Raw genomic sequence first — 26,319 nt, 5'->3', positions numbered from 1 at the left:
ATTGTATTGCCCAATGGATAGAAATACGGTTCGCTATCTCTAAGGTTCGCTATCTCTAAGGTTCGTTATCACTAATTACTTAAAAAGGTTCGCTATACCTAAGGTTCGATATCACTAATTTTGAAAAAGGTTCGGTATTTCTCTAAGGTTCGATATCACTAATTTTAAATAAGGTTCGCTATCTCTAATTTTAAGGTAAGGTTCGTTATCACTAATTCCAATGAAGGTTCGCTATACCTAAGGTTCGCTATCACTAATTTAAAATAAGGTCCGCTATCGAAATTAGTGATAACGAACCTTAGAAATAGCGAACCTTAATTAATTAGGGATAGCCTTAGCGAACCTGAAACAAAATTAGTGATAGCGAACCTTAGGTATAGCGGACCTTTAATAAATTAGTGATAGCGGACCTTATTCAAAATTAGTGATAGCGAACCTTATTTTAAATTAGTGATAGCGAACCTTATTTATAATTAGTGATATCGAACCTTAGAACTAGCGAACCTTATTCTAAATTAGTGATATCGAACCTTAGAAGTAGCGGACTTTTTTTAGGTATAGCTAACCCTTTTCTCTATTAGAGATAGCGGGATTCTGATCTCCATAGACTTTACACGTTAGTGATAGCGAACCTTAGAGATAGCGAACCTTAGAGATAGCGGACCTTAGAGATAGCGGGATGTCACCAATGGATAGATTAAGATTAGTCCCAAGATTAGTCATGCTGCGACTGTCATAATATTCAGAGAGAGCCCAAAGACTTGAATTCTTCACATGTTTTCTGCCTGGATGTCTTCAAATTGGGGTCAAGAAAAAGGTACAGATTGAATGTCCGGAATTTTGTCATAATATTGCCATTGTGACCAGTCTTAGGTTGGACAGGTTTTGTTTTGTTTTGTTTTTTGTGTGATTTTTTGTGATTTGGCTGGCTGCGCATCGAACAAAGTTTTGGTTTCCATTTCTGGTTATTAATTTTTTTTTTAAATGGTGTGAGTTATTGAAAGCCAACATGGAAACAACACAATAAACCAACTACCAAAACAAATGCATATCCACAGTATTTGCCAAATGAAGTGCAATACCTATAATTTCATAATGCAAGGAGGATTTTTTTGCGTTGATGAGTATTCCGTATTACTAATATAACATGGTTTCTAACAAAGCAATTTAGCTTTGGTCAAATGCTCTGGTTACCATGGAAGCTATAAATACGGTAAAATATACAAAATGCTGCTGAAAATATAGTCCACCAAAATGCAAACACTATCGCTCTTCAAATAAATGGAAAATGATTAATTTAATTTAATGAAAAATTTATTAATTACGTTGTTCTTGCACTTGATATATTGATTTCATTTTTGATCAATATCGAGAAATAAATTGCGGAATGATATGTCGTAAGGATATTATTAGTTGCTAACGGATACAAGATAGAGTCAATAGATACCATATATGACCATTTTTAATTTCACTAACACACTATTCGGCGAAGATACCATTCAAGGAGCAACTGCTGGTTGTGCTAGAGAACTTTCTGTGGAAATTGTGTGCTCAATTTTCTTTGCAAAATGCGTGAAATTGTACATCTGCAAGCAGGGCAATGTGGGAACCAGATCGGAGCTAAGGTAAGAAAATATGAATTTTTAGAAAAATTTTTGTATGGTTGTAACTATTGTTACCTATATATAATAGTACTAATCCATTTGAGTAGGTATGTAAGTGCCTGTTGAATACTGAGAGGTATAGGTTTTGCCTTTCATATGTTGTTACAGGTACTACTGCATTAGCTAACAATATTTGATTTTTTTGCTTTCAAGCAATTTTTCCCTTTTTTTAGCAAATATTTCTCATACTATTATTTGTTGTTAAAACTTCTTGCTCAACAGTCTACTGAAAATAGTAAAGTTTTAGTGCATTTCGTAAATTGTTGTGTTTATTTATTTTTTGTATGTTTATCATTTCTTTATTTATTCTTTTATTTATATATTTTATTTATTTATTTTGCTCATTTATTTATTGACTGCTTTTTTATCTATTTATAGCTTTATTTATTGATTCATTTTTATTGATTTATTTATTATTTTTATTAATATTATTTATTATTTACCTGTCTACTTTTCATTTATCTATATTGATTTTTACTCACTGTTATTTTGCTCATTTGTTAATTTGCTTATTTTTCTATTTACTTTTCAATGACATTGTTTATTTATTATCAAGCTATCAATAATTGAAGAGCTTAGTTTCAAAACACCTTACATCCCCTTGCCGAATTTTGAGAACATATCAAAAATCATCAAAAAAATCATTGATATAAGGGAATTTTCAACAAAAGCAGTTTTTGGGGGGATGCTTGGGTAGGATGAGCATCCCACCAAAAACTGCTTTTGTTGAAAACCCCATATATCAGTGATTTTTTGATGATTTTTTGTGTGTTCTCAAAATTGAAAGTGGATGTAAGGGTTTTGAAACTAAGCTCTTCAATTGTACTTATTTAATTTATTTCCCTATCTAAATCAGCAGTATCATTTATTCATCTATTCATTTACCTATACACAATATGTGACACGATCTGGTCCATGGGGGCTAAAGGCGGCAAATTTGAAATTGAGATAAAGCCAAAAATATGGACTAAAAAATAATAAACATAGGAAAATACACATCACAAAACATCATAACCAAGCATGCTAGACCTTTGGTGTTTTCAGTATATGATAGCCTAATGTTTGTAGAAGGTAATAATTATAGTAACTAAATTGTCAAAAATACCTTCTTTGGCCCCCATGGAGCAGATCGTGTCACATATGTACGATTTACCATAAGAAATTAAATTGCCTTATAGTGGTGCTATCCCTTAGTAGTATCAGGCTTTATTCTATTACTCTCTATATTTAAGTATTACATATGAACAAGCATGTGGAGACTCGGACTACATGCTTTAGTGGTATGGGATTTAGCCTTGTAATCCATTGGTCAGTGGTTCAGGTCTCAGTGGAATTGTCTGATTTTTATTATTTTTTTATTTTCTAATTTCCTAAATAGAAAATGGGTTAGAGAGATGAAACTTATCAATGTACAAATTAGAAATATAATATTCCATTATAATAATTAATAGCTGCTCTATGGGGTTTGTTGTCAAGTTATGGTCTGGGAGCAGGATAAAGGGCCAGAATCTCTAACATGCCCGCTAATCCGAACAACTTTGGAAGTATAATATTCCCATTATAATAGCTGCTCTATGAGGTATGTTGTCAAGTTATGGTCTGGGAGCAGGATAAAGGGCCTGAATCTCTAAAACTGAATTTATACTCGATCACCAAGCGATTGCGATGCTGACGATGCACCGCTTTTGAAAAGTGATAGGCAATCGCCGAATTTTGTGATGCTTTTGCATTTATACTTATCACAACAATAGAGATTACAGACGACATATAAAATATTCTAAATGCCACAAAATACATTTTGAGAACATCCATTGCTGTCAATAATTATTGCTTTGAATTAATTCATCACCAAAAGTTAATAATCGAGAAAGGTAAATTAATTGGTTGCAAAAACAATGTCGTTTTTGCCTCAGCGATTGTTATCAATTGATCGGCTTGACGCTCTGAAAACTGAAATAAACAGTGAGGATGCGTAAAAATCGCTTTTCTGCACAAGCAATCGAGTATAAATTCAGCTTAACATGCTAATCCTATTAATTAACAACTTTGAAAGTATAATATTCCCATTATAATAATGAATAGCAGCTCTATGGGGGTTGTTGTCAAGTTATGGTTCAGGAAAACAAAATCAACATAATATTTTACCAAGAATGCTATTCAGCTTAAGTTTGAATTTTCTCTTGCACATTTCAACTGATTAACATAATGTTCAATTAGTGGCTAAGCAACGAAACGTATATGTCATTAAGGTTGGTCTGAACCCTGGAATTATGGAAACTTTCGGGCCTCATAACTTCTAGATTGTTGGTCTAAAGTATATAAAAGTATACATATTTAGAATGGCAAAGACTTGATAAGTTCAGCTGTGAGGTCAAATTTGGGCCAAAATGGCACTTTTGGCTCAAAATCCCAAAATAACGGATTTTGGCCCACTTCTTTTTTGTGCACCATAACAAAAAAAAATTCTTGGGCCAATATTTTTTTTTTATTAATTTTTAAAAACTAGATCAAAATATCTAGGACACGTTTTTTCATTTTTTTGAATTTCGACTAACTTTGAGAAATTTGAAAAAAAATGGTCAAAAAATGTTGATTTTCCAAAAAATCATAAAAAAGCCCGATTTTGGCACAAATTTCAAATATTTTTGGTGAAATTGGTCAAAATTCAAAAAAATGAAAAAACGGGTCCTAGATATTTTGATCTAGTTTTTAAAAATTAATAAAAATTAAATTTTGGCTCAAGAATTTTTTTGTTACGGTGCACAAAAAGAAGTGGGCCAAAACCGTTATTTTTGGGATTTTAAATAAAAGTGCCATTTTGGCCCAAATTTGACCTCACAGATGAACTTATCCAGTCTTTGCCATTCTAAATATGTATACTTTTATATACTTTAGACAAACAATTTAGAAGTTATGAGGCCCGGAAATTTCCATAATTCCAGGGTTCAGACCAACCTTAATGCTGAAATGCAATATTTTAATATTATTGATGACTAGCTAGTCTAGCTAGCAAGAAGTCATTAATATGCTACAATTCTATCCATTGTATTTGTTACGCTTCATTGCAACCTATATTGCCGTGACTCAGTCACTCAATTATTTATCTTTTTTTGCATTAATTGATTAGGAAAGATATTGATAAGGTACTAAATTAACTCTCTTCACGCGGGTGTCGACTGCAGATGACAAGTTTCAAATTTTTTTTTTAATTCAAAAATTTCAGTAAGGTAAATTTACATGACCATATTTTGAATAAGCATGAAAAATTCATTAAAATGAGTACAAAAAGCCTAGTATTGGTCCAGTAGTTCTTAAGATAGCCCTTGATATTTTGAGAAAATATTTCAAAACTTGAACAGAGCATTAAGGTACAGGTTTGTGTTGTCTACCATAAATTTAACAAATGTTACACAGAATTAATCAGGCTGTATTTACCACAGGGTATAGTGGGACCGGGCCAAAATTTTGAGAAGAAAAAAGTAATTAAATTTTTGTTGATCTGATGATCTGAAGAGCCAGGGGAGAGGGGGGGCAATCATGATGATGAAGGTAAATGCATGTTATATTCCAATATATATTTGTGATAAGTATAAACACAAAATATTTAAAACAATGTTTTTGTTGGGTTTTGAAAATATGCAACATGTTGTTCCTGCAGCATATTCTTAAAATTTAAAGAAAGGCTAAAGAAATGCTTCCTGAAGGTACTTAAATTAAAATGCATTTTTGTAACATTTAGATTTTGTTTGACATTTAGTTTTTTTGTGTGTTTTTTTTACATGAAAATAACAATTTTATTGGATTTAAAGGAGGATTTCGTGATCCTAGCATCCTCTTTTTATGACATTTTTCAGTAGATATCCACGAAAAAAGCTTATTTCCAAAATTTCAGTTGATTCCGATTTTATGCTTATGAGTTATGCATGATTATGTGTATTACACTGCTCCATAGACAATGTGTTGTAATTTTGTTCTGGTGCACCAGAACGAAATTCAAATTTGGTGATATTTTTGCTAAACGAATTAATCTGCAAGAAATATTTGGTACATAAACATTATGTAGCCAGAGGTAGTGGTGTAAAAATCTCAACTTTTTTCCGGAAAAGTGGGGGGATGAGGCTGTGGATCACGAAATGCCCCTTTAAACAAATAAAAAACAACAAATGCTTCATAAAACAAAACAGATGTGGCATATAGAAAATAAACCTATATTTTTCTTCAAATAAAGTAGAGCCACTGCCAACCAAAGAAACATGAGAATTACAATACATTGGAATGCTAAATTTATCATGTTTTATTTCATTTGTGCAGTTCTGGGAAGTAATATGCGACGAACACGGCATCGATCCAACTGGAACCTACAATGGTGACTCTGATCTCCAACTTGAACGTATCAATGTCTACTTCAATGAAGCTACCGGTGGTAAATACGTACCTCGAGCAGTGCTTGTGGATCTGGAACCGGCACCATGGACTCTGTCCGTTCTGGACCATTTGGTCAGGTTTACCGGCCAGATAACTTCGTGTTTGGTCAAAGTGGAGCTGGTAATAACTGGGCTAAAGGACATTATACTGAAGGAGCTGAATTGATAGATTCTGTCCTGGATGTGGTACGCAAAGAAGCTGAAGGATGTGACTGTCTTCAGGTAGGATATGCAAGCAGCAATGAGCTGTTCCATTTGAAATCATTACTCCCCTGTGCAAGATTTAGTTAAAGTCATCCACAGAGGGGGTATGAGTTTTAAATAGAATAAACATTGGGTAACTTCCATTTGAAATCAACACTTGCCTGTGCAAGATTTAGTTAGTCATCCACAGAGGGAGTATGAGTTTTAAATAGAATAGAGATTGGGTAACTTCCATTTGAAATCATTACTCCCCTGTGCAAGATTTAGTTAAAGTCATCCACAGAGGGAGTATGAGTTTTAAATAGAATAAACATTGGGTAACTTCCATTTGAAATCAACACTCCCCTGTGTAATATTTAGGTAAAGTCATCCACAGAGGGGGTATGAGTTTTAAATATAATAGACATTGGGTAACTTCCATTTGAAATCAACACTCCCCTGTGCAAGATTTATTTAAAGTCATCCACAGAGGGAGTATGAGTTGTAAATAGAATAAACATTGGGTAACTTCCATTTGAAATCAACACTCCCCTGTGCAATATTTAGTTAAAGCCATCCACAGAGGGAGTATGAGTTTTAAATAGAATAGAGATTGGGTAACTTCCATTTGAAATCAACACTCCCCTGTGCAAGATTTATTTAAAGTCATCCACAGAGGGAGTATGAGTTTTAAATAGAATAGAGATTGGGTAACTTCCATTTGAAATCAACACTCCCCTGTGCAAGATTTATTTAAAGTCATCCACAGAGGGGGTATGAGTTTTAAATAGAATAAACATTGGGTAACTTCCATTTGAAATCAACACTCCCCTGTGCAATATTTAGTTAAAGTCATCCACAGAGGGAGTATGAGTTTTAAATAGAATAAACATTGGGTAACTTCCATTTGAAATCAACACTCCCCTGTGCAAGATTTATTTAAAGTCATCCACAGAGGGGGTATGAGTTTTAAATAGAATAAACATTGGGTAACTTCCATTTGAAATCAACACTCCCCTGTGCAATATTTAGTTAAAGTCATCCAAAGAGGGGGTATGAGTTTTAAATAGAATAGACATTGGGTAACTTCCAATTGAAATCAACACTCCCCTCTGCAAGATTTAGTTAGTCATCCACAGAGGGGGTATGAGTTTTAAATAGAATAGACATTGGGTAACTTCCATTTGAAATACTCACTCCACAGTTGTGGATGATATTAGGTAAAGCCATATACAGTGGGAGCTACAACCCTGGTGGAAATTTGTTGTCACACCAGCACGTGCTGGTGTTAAAATCGCCAGAGCAATCGCCAGAGCTAAATATGTGATAGTACCGCATTATCTTTGTATAATAGTTGCAAAAAATGCATGCACATTCAATTTAGACTCGCACCTTCCCCACCCCCATCTTTCAATGTTGGGAGACTGAAATGTAGACATGATGACGATTTTGGCTGGGATAGGATGTTGGCCAATTAATGCTTTGGTGTGGCAACATTTTCCGCCAAGATTGTAGATGTTTAATGGTGTTGACTGATTTTGTCTACATCAAGACATGCCAGCTGGGGGAAGTAGTCAAAATCAGCCAATACAGAGTGACCGGAAGTTGTCAATACTTTCCCGAAAATAAACATGTTGAATTGGTTTTACTATAATACCTCATAAATATTTTTACTGTCACAGATGTGTAAAATAAACATATGAGGTGGTCTCGGGGCCTACTGAACACCGCAACTGCTCAACATGGTAAAACATTGTTGCTTACCTGATTTTATCTACAGGATATCTAGTCAACAGCGTCGAAATTTTGGTTGTCCGGTTGCCCGGGACAACTAAAAAAGTCGCAGGACAACCAAAAATACTGATTCGGTTGTCCGCCGGACAACCATAAATCTAGCCAAAAGTCACATTTGTAGGCCTACGGGCAACCAAAAACTTAGACGGACAACCAGAAATTGTAATCTGGTTGTCCGTGGGACAACCATTTATTTTTCCTAAATTCGAACACTGCTAGTCAATATACTGTTATTCCAATTTTCTTGTACACGCTCAATACACAAAACTTCATCAAATGTGCATGATTTTCAGACATAAAACAAAGTTGTTCTAAAAACTGATTCCAGATGGAAATTTAACAAAAGTAAACAACAAGTCTTAATCAAGAAATATCTTTTTGGGGAGAGTAATTGTGACTAGACGTGGTACATTCTACTTTCTATGATTAGCTTGTCCGTTTCAACACTTTAAAGTCATTTTTTCTTATCTTCTTTTTGTTCCCATAGGGTTTCCAGTTGACCCATTCCCTTGGCGGCGGTACAGGTTCCGGTATGGGCACTTTACTCATCAGCAAGATTCGTGAGGAATACCCAGACCGTATCATGAACACCATCAGCGTTGTTCCATCTCCCAAAGTATCTGACACCGTTGTGGAGCCATACAACGCTACGCTATCAGTCCATCAACTTGTGGAGAATACAGATGAAACCTACTGCATTGATAACGAAGCCCTCTATGATATCTGCTTCCGTACATTGAAGTTGACCACGCCCACCACGGTGATCTCAACCACCTCGTGATGTGCCACCATGAGTGGTATCACCACGCGCCTTCGATTCCCAGGTCAGCTCAATGCCGATTTGCGTAAATTAGCTGTCAACATGGTCCCATTCCCACGTTTGCATTTCTTTATGCCGGGATTCGCACCCTTGACAAGCCGCGGTAGTCAGCAATATCGATCTTTATCAGTCCCTGAATTGACGCAGCAAATGTTTGACGCCAAGAATATGATGGCGGCGTGTGATCCGCGTCATGGGCGTTACCTGACAGTAGCTGCAATATTCCGTGGCCGAATGTCCATGAAAGAAGTTGATGATGAGCAAATGCTGAATGTTCAAAACAAGAACAGCAGTTACTTTGTCGAATGGATCCCCAACAACGTGAAGACCGCTGTTTGCGACATTCCACCTCGCGGCCTCAAAATGTCAGCCACATTTATCGGAAACAGCACCGCCATTCAAGAGCTGTTCAAACGCATCTCTGAGCAGTTCACCGCCATGTTCCGTCGTAAGGCTTTCTTGCATTGGTACACTGGTGAAGGTATGGATGAGATGGAGTTCACTGAGGCTGAGAGCAACATGAATGATCTGGTGTCCGAGTATCAGCAGTATCAAGATGCTACTGCGGAAGATGAGGGTGAATTTGATGAAGAAGAAGATGATCAAGGGGAGATGGATTAAGCTTAAAACATGTCTTGTGGTTGAATATTCAAACCTTTCTAGTTATAAAATGGGATATTCCAAATTCATATTTGTGATGGTAAAAGTATCCAACATTGCATCAAACTTAAAGATCACATTTTAAATCTATATTGCAGTAGCAGGTGACATATCGTCGGCAGAGTGCTACACTATCGTAAGTGCAGTAGAGTGTAATAGCTGCCATTTGCAACATTTCAATAAATGTACTTATTTTTAACCAATAACACCAGGAAAACACCTACCGTAACTACATGTAAATGATGTGATATCTTGGGTTAGCTTAGTGTCCATCAGTCAAGTAATACAGAACATCAACACTTTACAATGAGGGGATGTGCTGCAATAATACTAGGTGTTTTACAAAAGGCAGCTATTACATTCTAATGCACTTACGATAGTGTAGCACTCTGCCGACGATATGTGACCAGCAGCTCCAACAAAACACGGAACAAGTAGACAGGAATGTTTTTGAGTTATAGGCCTTTAAAGATGACATTTCCATTAAAAAAATCAAATTTTGGAATTCTAAATTTCATGGTATTTGACCTTGGGACTGAGTGGACTTTCAAATCCTTGAAAGTTCTTATTAAAGAGATGTTTATTTAATCAATAATTGACAGTTGAACTATGATAATCCCTATTCAATCCTGTGTAAAGCAGGAAACTAATAAGCCCATTACTCAGATTAGCAGTTCTGCAAAAATATCAAGATATCATTTCCAAAATTATCCATATCTTGAAAAGTATTGATGCTATGTATATAATTTTCGGTATCAATTTGAAGCTTATTGTCCCGTGCTTACATTTTTATTCAAATCATGAAATGTAAAAAATGTGACTTGTTCCTGGTTATTGTCAGAACGGGTCACATATTGTCCCACCAGTCTCATAGCCAGAAGTGTGCAATAACACCCCCATATCAACAAAAAGGTTCACTGATTATATTACATTAGAATTAGAAAGACAAATAAGTCATAATGTACGATCTTATAATATGAATTTGGTAAAAAAATTTCAAACTTGATTTTTTGGCATATTTGTAATGTTTACACATGTCACAACTTGCACCTAAATGGAATCAGCCAAATTTGTTGTGTTTGTAGTTAAACAGAGCAAAGTTCGACATAAAGTCATAATTCAAGAAATTATGACTTTATGTCCCATATAGAACTGTGTGTTAAACGCCAAAATAACAAGCAGTGTTTCTTTCACGCTACCTCATTATTTCAGCTCAAAATGGACAGAAACCATTCCCCATCATTATTACTAGTATTATTTCAGCATTTTGAGTATATAATGACAAATTTAAAATTTGAAGGAAATCGTACATTAAGCCTTTAAGTCAACATTTTGTATGTAAGTGATATTGTTTTTGAAAATGTCCCAATTTTGGAAATTCTATACTCCTCCCTACAAAAAATCCAGACTGCAGGTGACATCTTATCACCATTACAATATCTCTTATTTTTTCACTGGCTTCACTCATTTTTCTCACTCAAAATCATTCCAATTTTATCAAGAAAAAGCGGCTGATTTTACATGATTACAGCAAAGAAATATTTTTAAAATGCAAAATCTGGGTCGGTTGAGCAATAAAACAGGATTTTGTTATCATTGTTAAATTTAGCTTTTCTAGAAGGAAACTATGATGGAATTTTATCAGTTTCGCCATCGAGCAATAATTAAAGGAGGAAATAGGAAAAGTGGAAATAGGAAAAGTGATCCCACCCGGGAATTGAACTCAGGACCTCTGACAGGTAAACCAGAGGTCCTGGGTTCAATTCCCGGGAGGGATCACTTCTCCTATTTCCTCCTTTAATTATTGCTTGATGGTGAAACTGATCAAATTACATCATAGCTTATTCCCGTCGATAAAAGCCACTGTTTTTTTTCCTAGAAGGAATTAGGATCAGATCTGAATAGTACCGTATTGGTCCAAGTATAGTCCCACCCGTTTTTTAGGTGAACATTTTTCACAATTGAGGGGTGGGATTATACTCGGAATTTCAAAAAAAAAAAAAAAAAGTTTTTGTTTTTTAAAGTTTTTTTCGGTTTTGGAGTGTACCTGGACCTAGATTTGAATGCTAGGATCATTCATGGTTGACCTAAAAAATTAAAAAAAAAAAAATTTCAAGATATTTTGTATTTTAAATATGTAAATTGATAATTTGTATTCATGTCATACTCTATTAATGATATCAAAATGCATTGAATTTGAATGCATTTTGATATCATTAATAGAGTATGACATTTTTTAAAGTCAACCATGAATGATCCTAGCTCCAAAACCGAAAAAAAATAATTAAAAAACAAAAAAATAATTTTTTATTTTTTTACAATTTCTGGAATTTTTTTCAAAAATGGGGGACTATACTCAACGCATGCGACTATACTCGGACTAATACGGTATTTAACTAGTGGCATAGCTAGGGGTTGTCCCTAATTCCTGAAACAATTTGCACACAAAAATGTACACAAATACCACTAATCTGGTTATAATCATATTGATATTGGGTCTTAAAACACTTTGAAATGACTATTTATGTTGAAATGTGTGCGAAGCGTGCACAAATTTTGACTTTCCTCACTTGGAGGGGGGCACTGAATTGGTTGATTTGGTGCCCCCTTAGATGACGCCCAGGGCATGTGTCCTCCCTAGCCCCCTAGCTACGTCACTGCATTTGACTCATAAAGTTACTTCTATTATTATGTATACTTGTGAAATATAAATAGATAATTGTATTGTAAAACGGTAAAAAAATGCAGCAGGAATGTAAGCACTTATATTAAAAACAGGTTGACAGATTCCACAAGAATAAATGAAAATCAGTAATACCACTTAAATTAATATCAATTAACATAATTAATATAAGTAAGATGCCTTTATACAGCCAAAATATACTGCACCAAAAAAGTATCTTTACACTTGGAAAAATAATCACAATTTCAAAACTGAACCATATTGGGGTAAATTTGTTTTTTTAATAGATGCACTATACCGGTACATTATAACACCCCATTGAATCCAATGTAACTTCAAGAAGCAAAGTTACAAGCATTTGATTAGACAAAGGTCCAGTTTTAAAAGTGACAAACTGGCCTATTCAAAACTCCACAGACTAGACATATGGTTTGAGAGTGGTGAATGGATAATTTGTGTGTGCCTTTAATTTAAAACAAAAGGAACAAAAGAAAACTGAAACAAAAGAGCTGACTAATAAAATGAAAGTTATGAAAAGTACAGAGAAGTAAAAACTGAAATAAAAACTGCATGCTTTAAATAAAGCTTCATTGAAGAAACTGTGTTGTCTCTTTGTTGTGCTTGTTGGAATCTTTTTGCGCCTTGTATAGGCCAGTTTGTCACTTTTAAAACTGGACCTTTGTCTATTCATTTGCTTGTAAGTTTACTTTCTTGAGGTCACATTGGATTCAATGTGGTGTCATAATGTGCAGGATTAAATTGGGCATCTATTTTTTTTTTTAAAACCCAATATGGTTCAGTTTTGAAATTGTGATTATTTTTCCAAGTGTAATGTTACTTTTTTGGCGCAGTATATAAAGAATAAAAAGTCAATCAATTATTATTTATATTAACACACAAAATTTTGTACTGAATACTAAATTGGATGTTCTATAGATACAATTTATTGGTAATAAATATTTGTAACTTTGCTTACTTTACTTGATTTATTTAATTTAATTGCACAAATTGTGCAATTATTTTATAAACAATTTACATGTATTTTATAAATAATATGAAATTTATATCAGCACTTGAATAAGCATACAATAAATATACATTATGTTGCAACAACTGGTTTGTTGTGTTTGTTGCTTATGTTTCAGTGTTGTGATGTGTATATGCAGTGGGTGAGCCAGAGTGCATGGGAGAATTTCCCCCAATGTTTTAGGGCCTTATGTCAAACTTTCAGATTTTCCCCTCCCCTCTCTAAAATGTTCGTACCCCTTGCCCCACCAGTAAAAATATGTGGGTGCCACCACTGTGTATATATTGGCTAGGGCAGGGTCCCAGGGTCAGGGGCAGGGTGTGTATGGGTAGGGGTGTGTGCAGGCCCGTCGGAACCACTACGGCCGGTACGGCCATGACCGTACCACTTTTCAGCCAAAAAAAAAAAGAGCAAAGGAGAGAAGAGAAGAGAAGAGAAAAAAAAAAAAAAGGAGAAAAAAGAAGAGAAAAGGAGAAAAGGAGAAGGGAAAAGGTTAAATTGCACGATAGGCCCATGTCTAAATCGCCGTCGGGTCAATCTATAGCCTATAGGCCTAGGTCTGTGATTATTTTGCTTGAAGGTGGGTCCTCTGCCCAAAAGCATGTGAAAATTACGGCGGGCTCGTTGATATGCAGGGCCCCGCATTGTCACCAAAGTCAGTATATAGGTCTATAGACGGACTCCGTGCTGACTTCAATTCAACATCGATCCATGCATGCTTTAATTGCGAATTTATAATTTTAAAAATTGAGTTTGGGCCCTTTTTTGTTTTAAAAAGCAATGATAGTGTAAAAATGATGCACCAAATGGCTTCAATTGGACCTTCATTTTGCATCATTTTCTCACTTCTGACACCCGCATGCACAACTTTATGGGTACATAATTATAAAGCAATAATTCAGACAATAAAAGTTAAAACTTGTCCACAAATGGCTTCAATTGGGCCATCTTTTTGCAAATTTTAGGCTTTTTCAAACTAAAATTTTACACAATAATAGTGACAAAATGGTCCACCAATTGGCTACAATTGGGTCTTCATTTTCCTAAAGTTTTTAACTTCTGAGACACCCTCCCCCCACGTCATGCAAGCATTTTTTTTCTTCGAAAATTGGGCTTTCAAATTTACTATCATGTGTACTGCAAACAAGTCTTATCATGAATTGGTAACATGTTTTATGGTTGCTCATTTTTATTTTGAATGTCCTAGTTTTGAAGTTTAGTCCTATTAACTTACCGTTGAAATTCTACTTTTCATTTTCCAAAGTGCTTGAGCTTCCAGGGGGCTTCGCCCCCTTGCACCCCCAAAGTGGGCCATACCACTTTTAATTTGCTTCCGACGGGCCTGGGTGTGTGATTAAAATGACTGCAAATAATAATGCTCATATGAACAAAAAGCAGAGGAAACAGGTCATATGCCCTATTTCATTTCACTACCTCCAGTCAGCAGCACTAGACTGTGTCTTGTCTCAAGTTCAGAGTAACACCATGTTGAATTTTATAGTGGCAGATTCAAATCGCTCACGCCAACCTAATCTCGCGGGGTATATATAAACGTGTCGAAGGGCAATTTGCCGGTACGCTGGCAACGTACAACTGCATAAATGCAAAGATTTGAGTCTGCCACTACAAAATCCGACATGGAGCTAATGCAGAAGCTAGTGCTGCTGACTGGAGGAAGTGAGATAGAATATACCTATGTATCTCAAACAATGTAAAATTGCATATAAGACCATTTCTCATTTGCCGGTGCGCTGTCAGGTCTCATTTGGATAGTAAAAAGTCTGATGGTTCTCACGGTTAGGAACTTAGCTTTGGGTAGGTGAGGTCCTTGGTTAGATAGGAAGAAGTTGTAGGTCCTTGTTTGCAAGACTTTACAATTAGGGGGAGTGTGAGAAGGAGTTAGGTGAGTTGTATGTAGGTATGTATGGGGTGTATGTTTATAAAGATCTTCAAAAATGGACCTTGGTCTGACTTAAGTTACCACCCACGTGGGGACATACCTCCACTGAGGATGTCAACAGTTGTCTGAATCGGCAGTGGCGTAGCCAATTGGGCAAGGAGGCAGCTGCCCCCACCCTCTAAGAAGTCTTGGCCACCTTCAGCATCAATTCTGCACCCCTCCAAGCGATGAAAGTCAAAATTTTATATGAGACTTCATCTCTAGTCACAATCCCAGTCAAGAATAAATTCACAAGTTTTGCTATTTTGCCAAAGTTATACATGTAATTTAAAGGCATTTTGTTATTGCACTTTTACCAGTGGGTACAAATCATATTAAAGGCACCCCTACCCCAATTGATAAAAATGTCCATGTTTCAGATAAAAATGTACCCAAGATGGGAATACAAGGTTCATTTTTTTCAAAACCAATTAGAGTGTTGAGATATGTCCACACACCTTCCCTGTAGAGGGCGCACTACTTGCGGAGATGACGGGGTCATAGATGTGACTTAGAAAATGGGCACCCTCATCTCTGTTCATGACTTGCTGGGATTTCTTCCTTATCCAGATGGATTTCTCTCGATCTAACATCACCTTACTTCCTAAGAATACTGGACCCTTGCCATTCTATGACATGGTTTTGTTGGAGAGAATGATTGGCAATCGCAGATTTGCTAAGTTTTTTTTCAGATTTATTTCTAGTCTGACGGGTGTAGTTCTTTTTTAAACCCATAACTTTGTCAGTTTCTTTCATGTGTTCATTTAGTCTCATGGAGAATCATCATCCCGTTTCACCCACATATGAATGATCACACAGTTAGGGTGAAACGGGACGACGATTCTCCACGAGACTAAGTGAACACACGAAAGAAACAGACAAAGTTACGGTGACATAAAATTTGAAAAATATTGTAAGGAATGCTTGAGGTTTGGCTTTTAAAACCTACATTTTGGTCAAAAAAATGTGCTTTATAGGTAGTTTTCAACAGATTTACCACATTTGCCTTGAATTGAATTGCTTTATCTGTTGACCTAATGGGAAAAAGTGTTAGCTTTCGTTTGATATAAAAAATTTTGATTGGATGAAGGGAACACTTTTGACAAAAACCAATCACAGAGGCCTGTTTTCCAGCTAGAAGCTCTCAGCTCTTACGATGCTATGCACTCAATAGAGGTTATCCACTTTACTCATGTGTGACTTCTAACAAAAGGCGCTGATTCCCGTAGTATTCCTTATTCAAAACAATTCAATGCATGACCTCGGAGTTACCTGCATGACTCTTGGCGGGCTATTTTGAAACAGTCATGGTTGCACATGCAGGTACTTCTTTTGAAAGTCCTAAACAAGGTATAGCAGTCGTTGGTAGGATATGCAGCTTATAGAACACGGATAACCTCTATAGTGTAGTGTAATCAAACACTGTGTAGAGACAAATTCACTGCTTGCTTGGAAGCTCTTGGACAAAAATGTGTGCTCAGGTGCATCGAGATGGAAACTGTGCATAGATGGTTTATAAGAGAATCGTTTTTGTATACAAACCTTTCCATATGTTACTGTGGATCAAATCACATATCTTTAAACAAATAAAGAAATTAAACTTTGCTCATATTTTTTTGCAGATTAAAGAAGGAACATGGAGTGAAATCAGCAAATATTGCCCCATTGATTTATTTTCAGGGTAAGTAAACAAAAAATGCATGACTATGAATAAAGGCATTGATTATTGGGTTGCAGGTTGATGCAGGACTGTCAACTCTTACACATTTAGTATGAGTCGGTAAACAATATTTCTCGAAAAAAATATATCTCACTCTATGCAATTCTGAAAAGTTGACAGACCTGGGTCAATAGCCCAAAAGGTTATTATAGGTACAATAAGTAATTCTTGGCCAAGCTCAAACATACCTGTTGTGTCCATGTAGCGTACTAAGCGTGTACGCAATGTATGGTGCGTGCATGCTTTCTACTGTACCACACTATCTGTGCGTATATTTATCGCAGAAACACTATAGCGTACGGATTGTTCCAGCTTGGCCAAGAATTACTTATTTTATCTATAGTCAGAAAATCCAATAACTTAATTATAAACCTTATCCGTACCCTAATTCTAACCCTAAACTTCACCCTAACCTAATCCTAAACCTAGCCCTGAACATAACCCTGACTCTAATCCTAACTCTGACTCTAACCCTCTATCCCTAATGCTAACCCTGACCATATCCCTAACCCAGAGATGAAAGACTCCCCGGAAAATTCCGGAATTAGATGATGATAATTTGTCATAAAATAAATGTTGACATTTATATAGCACCTTTCACGTGTATCAAAGCGCTTTACATTTATTCCGCCGTCATTAGAATATGTCAGCTGCCATACAATGCCCAAGGCATGCTCATACCTTTTAGCGGGCGCCAATGGACAATATCCCTAACAGCTCCCCATTTCACCCCTGGGTAGAGAGAGGCAAGTGAGGTTATAAGTGCCTTGCCCAAGTGCACAACACGATGGCACCGCAGGGGCTCGAACTTGCAACCCTCCGATTGCGAGGTAGAGCCCGTACCGCTGCACCACCGTGCCCCATAAAAAGAGCAACAACAAAAATTTTGTGAGGGGGTGAACCCCCGCCAGGGGCTCTGCCCCCATGGACCCCCGGCACACCTCGGTTAGGCTGCTCGCCTTTGGCTCACATGATTTTCAGGAAGTGGATCATTACCTCACTTACATCTCTACTAACCCTAATCTTCACATAAATGCCCTAAACCATAACTTAATCCTTTTTGGGACTAAAAGGACTAACAGGCTGTTCATAAATATTGCACCTAAAACCTTCCATTAAACAGTGACAAAATAAGCCAATACCTTCTAAGGTGTTTGGGGTGTCAGGTTTGAAATTGACCGGCCCTCATCAATTTTTATGGGCCCAAAGTCGAATTGTAAAAATTTTAATGTTACATTGGTCCACATTTTGTGACACTTTGTGTAAGACTTAAGACTTTGCAAAATCAGTAACAGGTAATGGGTTGATGTTGAACTCAGCATTGAGTCCGTCTAGACTAACTCCATCACTTGTCTACAATCAGCGGCGTAGCTGGGATTTTTTCCAGGGGGGTGGCAAGCCTGTATGGGGCGGGGCCCAAATCCACCAAATTTCCCTGCACTTGGGAGGGGGGGGCGGGGCCCATTTTGCCAGGCTTATTGATAATAATCGTATCGTATTGCATATCGTATGGATTCCCCATCTCTCTGCCTCTCCTCTCCCTCTCTCTCCTCTTTCTCCCTCCTTTTTCCTCTTTTTCCTTGCACTAGGGGGGCAGGGGGCCCAAATAGGCAAAATTGCCCCCCCGGCAGCTACGCCACTGTCTACACTCTACATGTATTTGTATGCTTCGTAGTGACAACTGAATAAATTACACTTCATATTGTGGTGGACACATGAAAATATTCTCTTGTGACTTTGGTTATGTGCCATAGGCTGGCATAGCGCAGCTGATGATGTATAAAGATTTCTTTATCATCCGCAAGAGCCTGGTGATGGGTAGGCAGAATTACTCAAGAGCAAAAATATTTATTTTATGCGGCATCCATTTATTCACTATTTCTCACTTCTCAGTACACACGGCTTTACATGAACAAGGACTTACTGACTATCAGTGCCTGTGTACCGCGCCCTTTGTACCATGCCGTTGTGACAAAATCCCACTCTGAAGTTCTAAAAACAACACACTCAGTCAAAATGTCAATTTGGACACAACTGTGCAGTCTCAGTGAAAGTTCAACAGACTTTTTCAACCAGAATCGTCTGCCAGTTGGAAAAGTTCCACATAGTTTTCTCAGTGTCATTCCAGAAGGTTGACGAATGAGAAAAGCAGCCTAGAGTTGGTCCTGAGTTTCACTGGCTTTTAGACTGTTGGCAGGCCCACCATATTTCGAACACTGCTATAAAGTCACAAGTGAGCAAAGAATTACTTACAGAAAAAAAATACACAAAATAAAGAAAAGAGAGAGGGAGGAGCTCAATAAATGATAAGCATAAATGGAATTCATTTTCAGTCTCTGTAGTTGACCATGTCAGGTTTTTTTTTGTTCCTCTTGCAGTCATCCTGTGAGAATGAAGTATGCCTTAAATCAACTACTGGAAAATCCACAAAATAATCTGAGAATATTTAAGGTAAGTACATGTATAAGTAGCATTTGAATGTTTATTTTTGATGGTTGGATGGGGGATTGTGTGTGTTACGCCTTTGTGTATGTTTTGGGTGTTTTCTTTTTCAAATCCCAGATCAGTTTATCATCCCATTAGTATGTCACTTGTGACAAATCATGTAGTACAATGGTGATTGGACTTCATTTTAGGGTTAGGGTATTGTGGGCCATTATGGTTGTAAAAGTAAATACGTGTCCTGTACTAGCTCCACCGGCACATCATAAATATTTGGTGGGTATGTTCCCCCAGAATTTTGAGGTGGTGGGTCTTTGGGAGCTGATAGCATACCGGTAAAAGGGGGTCTTTTGGAGCTGCGAACAAATTAAAGGGGGGTCTTTTGGAGTTGCAAACAGTAAAAATCAAGGGTCTTTCTTGGCTTGCTGGTTGAAAATTGCCTAGAAAAAAACCCAGAAATGTGAGGAATGAACAATTTAGGAATTTAAGGCTTTTATAGAGCTGAATTATCAAAATCTTTCGCAGCTTTATTTCGGTCAAATTTAGGGGTTCCAAAAAATCCAAAAAGGGGGGTCTCTCTGTATTTGTTAAGTGCTTCCCGGGCTGGGGCTCCACTCTTGATTGCACAATTCGTCAATTGTAATATCTTTGGTTTCCCAGGGACCAGAAGCAGAATCAACGTTCCAAATTGGATGTCCAAAGTTTATGAGGGCACCAATTACAACATGATTAAACTCTTTTCAGAATGGAGAGCTTCTATATGGTGCACAAGGCAAAAGTAAACCAACAATCGATGACCAAATCAATTTACATCAAGAATTGGACACTTACTTCAGTGCTGCCATTGAAGAGGAGAAAACTGTGGATGAAGGTGCCTTAAAAAGGTATGTTGAAAAGTTGAAGCTTATAATGGACAGACCTTATACTCTTATGCTCAAATTCTTCGCTTAGGAATGTCCGATTTCATTGGGAAAACGGCTTTGTGGAGCAAAATATCTCTATATTTAAGATATGTAAAAACCTCCAAATTTTCTGCCCAAAAGTGTCTCCTTTTGACATGGCACGGTACATGTTTCGTTTCTCTGTGTTGAATATTTTAGACCTGCTGTACAAAGTTTTCTAGATGTTGTCCTTAAAGCTTTGCTGCACTCCAAGGAAGAGAAGTCTCCTCTTCAAGTCAAATCAAGTCTTCCTAATCAGACATGCAAAGCATCTGGCTTTACTAAAACGTCACTCAGGGATTCGAAGTCAGGTAAGAATGCAATCTTCAACTCATGTGATACAGTAAATCTATTATTGGCAATTGTTAATCCAATACAAAACCAGTTGGACTGGATTTGCAAGGGGTTTCAATATAATTTATAAATCACAACATAAGGGAACAACCCAAAAGGTTGATGATGTCCTATAAACAAAAGTGCTTTTGTTAGGAGGCTGACCCCCTCCCTCTAATGCAAGTTTGAAATGTTGAAAATTGCAACCTGGCAGATCAAATTTGACAAATGATTTAACTAGTTTCTTACAAACATATTGGACTTTCTGTCCCTCCCCCTATGAAAGGACTTTCATGTCATCAAACTTTTGGTTTGTTCTAATGATCAATTGAAGATTTTGTTTATTTTGTGGAATTTAAGACTTAGTTAAAAATGGAATATTCCAGTTGAAATCCATACACCTTATGAAAAACATGACCTCAATCTTCCACAGAGTGTGAATTTCAACTGGAATTACCTGAACGGGTGATTCCATTTGGAATCTGCACCCCCTATGTGGGAGGTCAAGGTCATGTTTTCCAAAGGAATGTGTGGATTTTAACTAGAATAGCCCAATGTTTCTTTGGCCACACTGTGATCAGCAACAATCTGGAAGGTGTGCTGAGGTTATGTGGGTTTGTATTAATCAGTTTTATGAATAAATATGGCCCAAGCTTTTCAATTTGGTACAAATGTTCATGTTTACAAAATGTATAGACGAATCCAATTTCACACATTCCTACACCTCAACGGCAGCCAAAGCTGGGTTCCCGTTAGCTCCATCTCACCTAAAATGTGAAATGATGCAGCCTTGGAGGGTATTTTAAACTGCATTCTATCACCCATGTCACACGTAGACAAAAGAATGATGACAGTTTACAACACAAAAGAATCTAACATTGATTTTTAAGCGGCTTTAATCCACCCAACTGGGCAGTTACAGCACCAGTTTGGTGCTGTGGGGACCCAATAATGGCCGACCAAATCATGACCATGACTTGGCTTGTTGGATTTGTTTATACTACAAAATTCTGATCGTGGCTGCCTGCCACTCTACCTGAGTGCTTGTTCACTGCCCGGGGGGGTACTCAGTACAAATGACCATACGGGGATGTGCCGCAAACATGGGTAGCATTTTCAGCCTTCTGGTATATCAATGACCCCTTTTTCAAAGCCTATTTTGGTATATGAATGGGTCCTTTTTCAAAATTTTCAATTTTTTTCGGAAAACAGCCCAATTTTTCCTCAATCTAGCCAAAATTTTTTTTTTTTTGGGAAAATTTGTAAAAATTAAGACAATTTTGGGTAAATTTGGCCAAAATTTTGACTTTTGGTATATCAATGGGTCCAAATTTCTTGAAAAATTGGTATATTTATGGGTCTACTTCCAAAATCTCAGCGGCACGTCCCTACCAAAACCAAACTTGAGTACCCCCCCCCCCCGGGGTTCACTGCTCACTACTGTGATTCTATTACAGGCAACCAGAAGGTGAGAATGTTACCAGAGGGTTCTGCTCTTGATGTCATCTTGCAAGTACAGCGATTAGATGATTTAGATATTGAAGGAGTGTATGCCATGTACCAAAAGCATCAAAATATGATTTCTGCTACAGATGATACAAGCAGGTAGGTGGGCCAATCCCGATATTTTGGCGCTGAATGATAAGTTAAGAGATTACCATCTTCAACCTAATTAGCTCTTTGGGCGCTTTAGTCAGTGAATGTTTTTTTTGGGGGGGGGCATATTAAAATTATGAAATGAAATCTTAAACTGAAAGGTTTAGCAGGCAAGTTGTTTCAGACATTGGATGTAATATAGTTGTACAGAAGCATTGGCACATTATTTTATAGACCAGACATGCAGTGGCAGCGCCACAGGTGGGGGCATGAGGGGGCAAAGGCCCCCCAGTCAGAATTCTTGCCCCCCTGTTGCCCCCCCCCCCCAGTAAAAACCCAAAATTATGAAAATGTCACCTTTTTGCGGTAATTGATTTTGTTGATTTTGCCCCCCCTGAAATTCACTTTGCCCCCTCAATGCTCCCCCTGGAAAAAAATCTTGGTGCTGCCACTGCAGACATGCCAACTTGCAGTCAGAATTAATAGGTAAATTTTCACGGGAAAATTTTCTGGACACGTGACACCCATGGGCGCAGACATATGTGACTCCTCGCCACAACTGAGCCCGATGTCGCCAATCATCATTTTTGAGATATTCAACCAAAATATTCTGCTTGAAATTAGCTTTAAAATGATGTATATCATGTCTATAGTACTTGACATTTAAGTAGTGAAAAATCAATAAAACAGTCAATAAATCCTTTGTTTCCTATTGTTTATTGTTAAGTTCGATGGAGCATATCTCAATAGTGGCACTGGCGACATCCGGGCTCAGTTGTGGCGAGGAGTCACATATTAGCATTATGGAATGTGACCCCGAGCACAGCGGGTGTTCTTCCAATGTATTTGAATAGGAAGAATTCCTCCTTTGGTGCAAAATAAGTTACTTGTCGCAAGTTAATAATATTATGGTAAGAGTTTCCGTAGAGATAAATATTTTTTCCGTAGATAGATATTTTTGAAATTACGTTTTGATGATATTGTGAAGAAATTAAGATAACATAATATTCAATAAATTTGCAGTGCACAAATTTCTATTAAATTTGCGGTCAAAAATACTATTCCAATTCAAAATTACTAAGACTTGAATAGCGAGGTCACCGCCGGGGGTCAGAGATCAGGCTCGAGGTTACACTCACATTGATACGCATGGGTCACGTGTCCAGAAAATTTTCCCTTGAAAATTTACCTATTAATGTTGACTGACTTGTCCAGTTGAAATCCCTGTATGAAGAATTAAGGTTGTGTCTTCCATAGGAGGTGTATGGATTTCAACTGGAATAGCCCATTGGTTAACCCTGATGCAAATGACCTTGGGGAGTTAACTTTGTTCACTTTTAACAAAAGTCCTTCCCTTAATTTCAGCGAGGAAGGGAAACAACTTGATTGGCCATATGAAGAAAGGAAATTCCTGCAAAGAGTTCTGTCTTCAGAAGAACCAGTGATTACCCAAGATGCAAAGAGTGTTACTTTAGATGATGCAGTGCATAAAATAAGGACATTTTTGTTAGCTGGAACTGCTAAAGATTGCTCTGTTTTACTTGCAATTCAACCTGAAGGAACTACCGACAGGTAAGCTAGTATATCTGTTGTGGACCATAAATGTCCTCAATACTTTCCACAATGGTTTCTAGGACCCCCACTATATTTTTTGCATTTCTTGACATTTGAGAAGTCAAGCATCCTGACACCTCTGAAGTGATGACCTTAGGTCAGTGCCAGTCCTTGAATAAATGCATTAACCACTGGTCACAACTTCAGATTCTCATGGTGTTTCTCTTCAAATTTGTCATCAACAGAGTTCGATGCCCTCTCAAACCTGGCCCCAGTAACATATGTGACGTGTCATGTCAAAAGCAGACACTTTTGGGCAGGATCGTAAATAGAGAAATAGCCAAAAATCTGTCCGGGGTAATTTTTTCACAATTTGGGTTTGTTGCGAATTTGTGATTTTATTAATGTTTAAAATATTGTCTGATAGTTTCAGACTGGAATATAACTGGCATCTGGTATTTTTTGAGACATTTTCAAGATAATTCCTACTCTTAACATTGTCAATAATATTTTTAAAGGCTGATATCTCAATTTCCAATTTTATAATACCATAACTTACAAATTCAATATCTTCGCTAAGGAATGTCCGATTTCATTGGGGAAAACGGCGTTGTGGAGCAAAATATCTCTGTATTTAAGATATGTAAAAACCTCAAAATTGATACCCTGCCCAAAAGTGTCTGTTTTTGACATGACACGTCACATATCTTTTCCCTAAACCTCACAACTAGACAGTGGCATAGATTTCTTTTTGACATTGGGGGGGATGGGGTTGGAAAAAAATTCTTGAAGTATAGTGGATCCAGCACCTTTTGGTGACAGCCTGCGCGCAAAAATTATTGCTATTTTGAAGCTAAACTGATCAAATATGGTGCAAAAAAGGAATAGGCCTAAAAAGTGCATGAGAATTTGCACTTTTGGGGCTAAAATGGGCAAATATGAGGTTAATTTGGTCAGAAACCCATATTCAGACGTCAAGATTGGGGGGGGGGGGGCAAAATATTGGGATGTACACCTATGCAACTAGAGAATAAAGGTATTTTTAGCCATTGTCTTGCATCTATCGTCTCATTAATACTCAGTCTTAAACACTTGAATTCAAATAAAAGCATACCAAATTTTACATCACTTTACATTAGCCAGTATCAGCTCTCAGTCTGTCGAGGCATTTCCATTCAGCCCAGTTTGAGTCGGCACCAAGGGGAAGTTCTTCTTTGGCACTTATGGACATGGATGTTGGTCACACATGATACCCCCTTGCCAATGACCAGTGGCCCCTTCCCTGGGGTTCTGATCAAGTTAGAAACGATAATAACTCAATTTTCAAAATGTCCGACTTTGATTGCATTGGATCAGGTCCTGTCACAATGTTTACTTGCATGTATAATTTTTTTTTTCATCTGCAGATCATGGAATTATCCATATACCTGTCACCATGGCAACAAGACCTACCTCTATTCCAGTCACATTATTGATCTAGACACCAAACCATCAAGTAGGATTCCAAAATATTATAAACTTAATAAGAAATTAGTCAAAGTTTATAATTCATTATAAATATGAAATGGAACCATAAAATTAAATTCAGACTGTTAGTAAATCGCTTTTTGTGGCACCACCATGCAAAAAATATCAAATTGAAATAATCTTTAATACCATAAACTCACTTTTTACCTTTTAAAGAAAATTTGTAACATATACTGAGGAAGACGCCCTCAATTTTGTTGGAAATTCTTGATTTGACATGATTGTAATGTACTTTAAGGGATCTAAAATGAGCGTTTATTGCGTTTCGACAGTATTTTTTGTGGGCCATGAGAGCACCTCAGACCTATCAATTGCATTCTGAATACTGAAGCATGTCTTTCTGATATCAAATAATTTTAATTTTTGAAAATCACAATATAATACAAATTTTATGACAAATTATAAAATTTGATATTTTTCAAATTTTTATATATAACAGTCCTCGAAGTAAATTTTATAAATCTAATGACATATTCTTAAAGTGTATGTAGCAGGGAGGAAAAGTCGACGGTCAATTGAAAATTTTGACCTTTCATATTGAAGATATGGATTTTTTTCCCAAAAAGACCTAATTTTTTTTTGGTGTTTTGGGAAAAAAAATCCATATTTTCAATACGAAAGGTCAACATTTTCAATTGATCGTCGGCTTTTCATCCCACCTACATACACTTTAAAGTATAAATCATCAGATGTATAAAGTTTACTCAAGTACTGTTAAATATCAAAAATATCAATTTTTAATGATTTGCCATAAAATGTGTATTAAATTGCGAATTTCAAAAAATCAAAATTATTTGATATCAGAAGGACATTCGTCGTATTCAGAATGCAATTCGATATGTCTGATGTGCTCTAATGTCCCAAAATAAATACTGTCCAAACGTTCATACCCCAGCCCTTAACAAACTAACAAACCCTGCCAATAGCAAATTATGATTTAGGTGCTGTATTTGTAACAAATCCAAGATTTTTAATAAAATGACGGAATACGGTCGAAATATTAGTCGGACAT

At 36.7% G+C, this 26,319-nt stretch overlaps 1 protein-coding gene and 1 pseudogene across 1 annotated transcript in view; both read left to right on the top strand.

Annotated features, from left to right (window-relative positions):
- Positions 1-25,538, top strand: part of LOC140147580 (inositol-pentakisphosphate 2-kinase-like) — a 40,157-nt gene extending 14,619 nt beyond the window's left edge. The window contains exons 3-9 of the mRNA XM_072169359.1: positions 16,817-16,875; positions 19,293-19,365; positions 20,101-20,240; positions 20,457-20,608; positions 22,088-22,235; positions 23,592-23,798; positions 25,187-25,538. Coding sequence (XP_072025460.1) covers positions 16,817-16,875; positions 19,293-19,365; positions 20,101-20,240; positions 20,457-20,608; positions 22,088-22,235; positions 23,592-23,798; positions 25,187-25,337 — 930 coding nt within the window. The 3' untranslated portion in view covers positions 25,338-25,538. The remainder of the gene's footprint in view (positions 1-16,816; positions 16,876-19,292; positions 19,366-20,100; positions 20,241-20,456; positions 20,609-22,087; positions 22,236-23,591; positions 23,799-25,186) is intronic.
- On the top strand, positions 1,254-9,661 carry LOC140147836 (tubulin beta chain-like; annotated as a pseudogene).
- Positions 25,539-26,319: the final 781 nt, after the last annotated feature.

This window comes from Amphiura filiformis, chromosome 3, assembly GCF_039555335.1.
Source record: "Amphiura filiformis chromosome 3, Afil_fr2py, whole genome shotgun sequence".
Taxonomy (NCBI): Eukaryota; Metazoa; Echinodermata; class Ophiuroidea; order Amphilepidida; family Amphiuridae; genus Amphiura; species Amphiura filiformis.
This window is presented reverse-complemented; position numbering and strand designations above follow the sequence as displayed.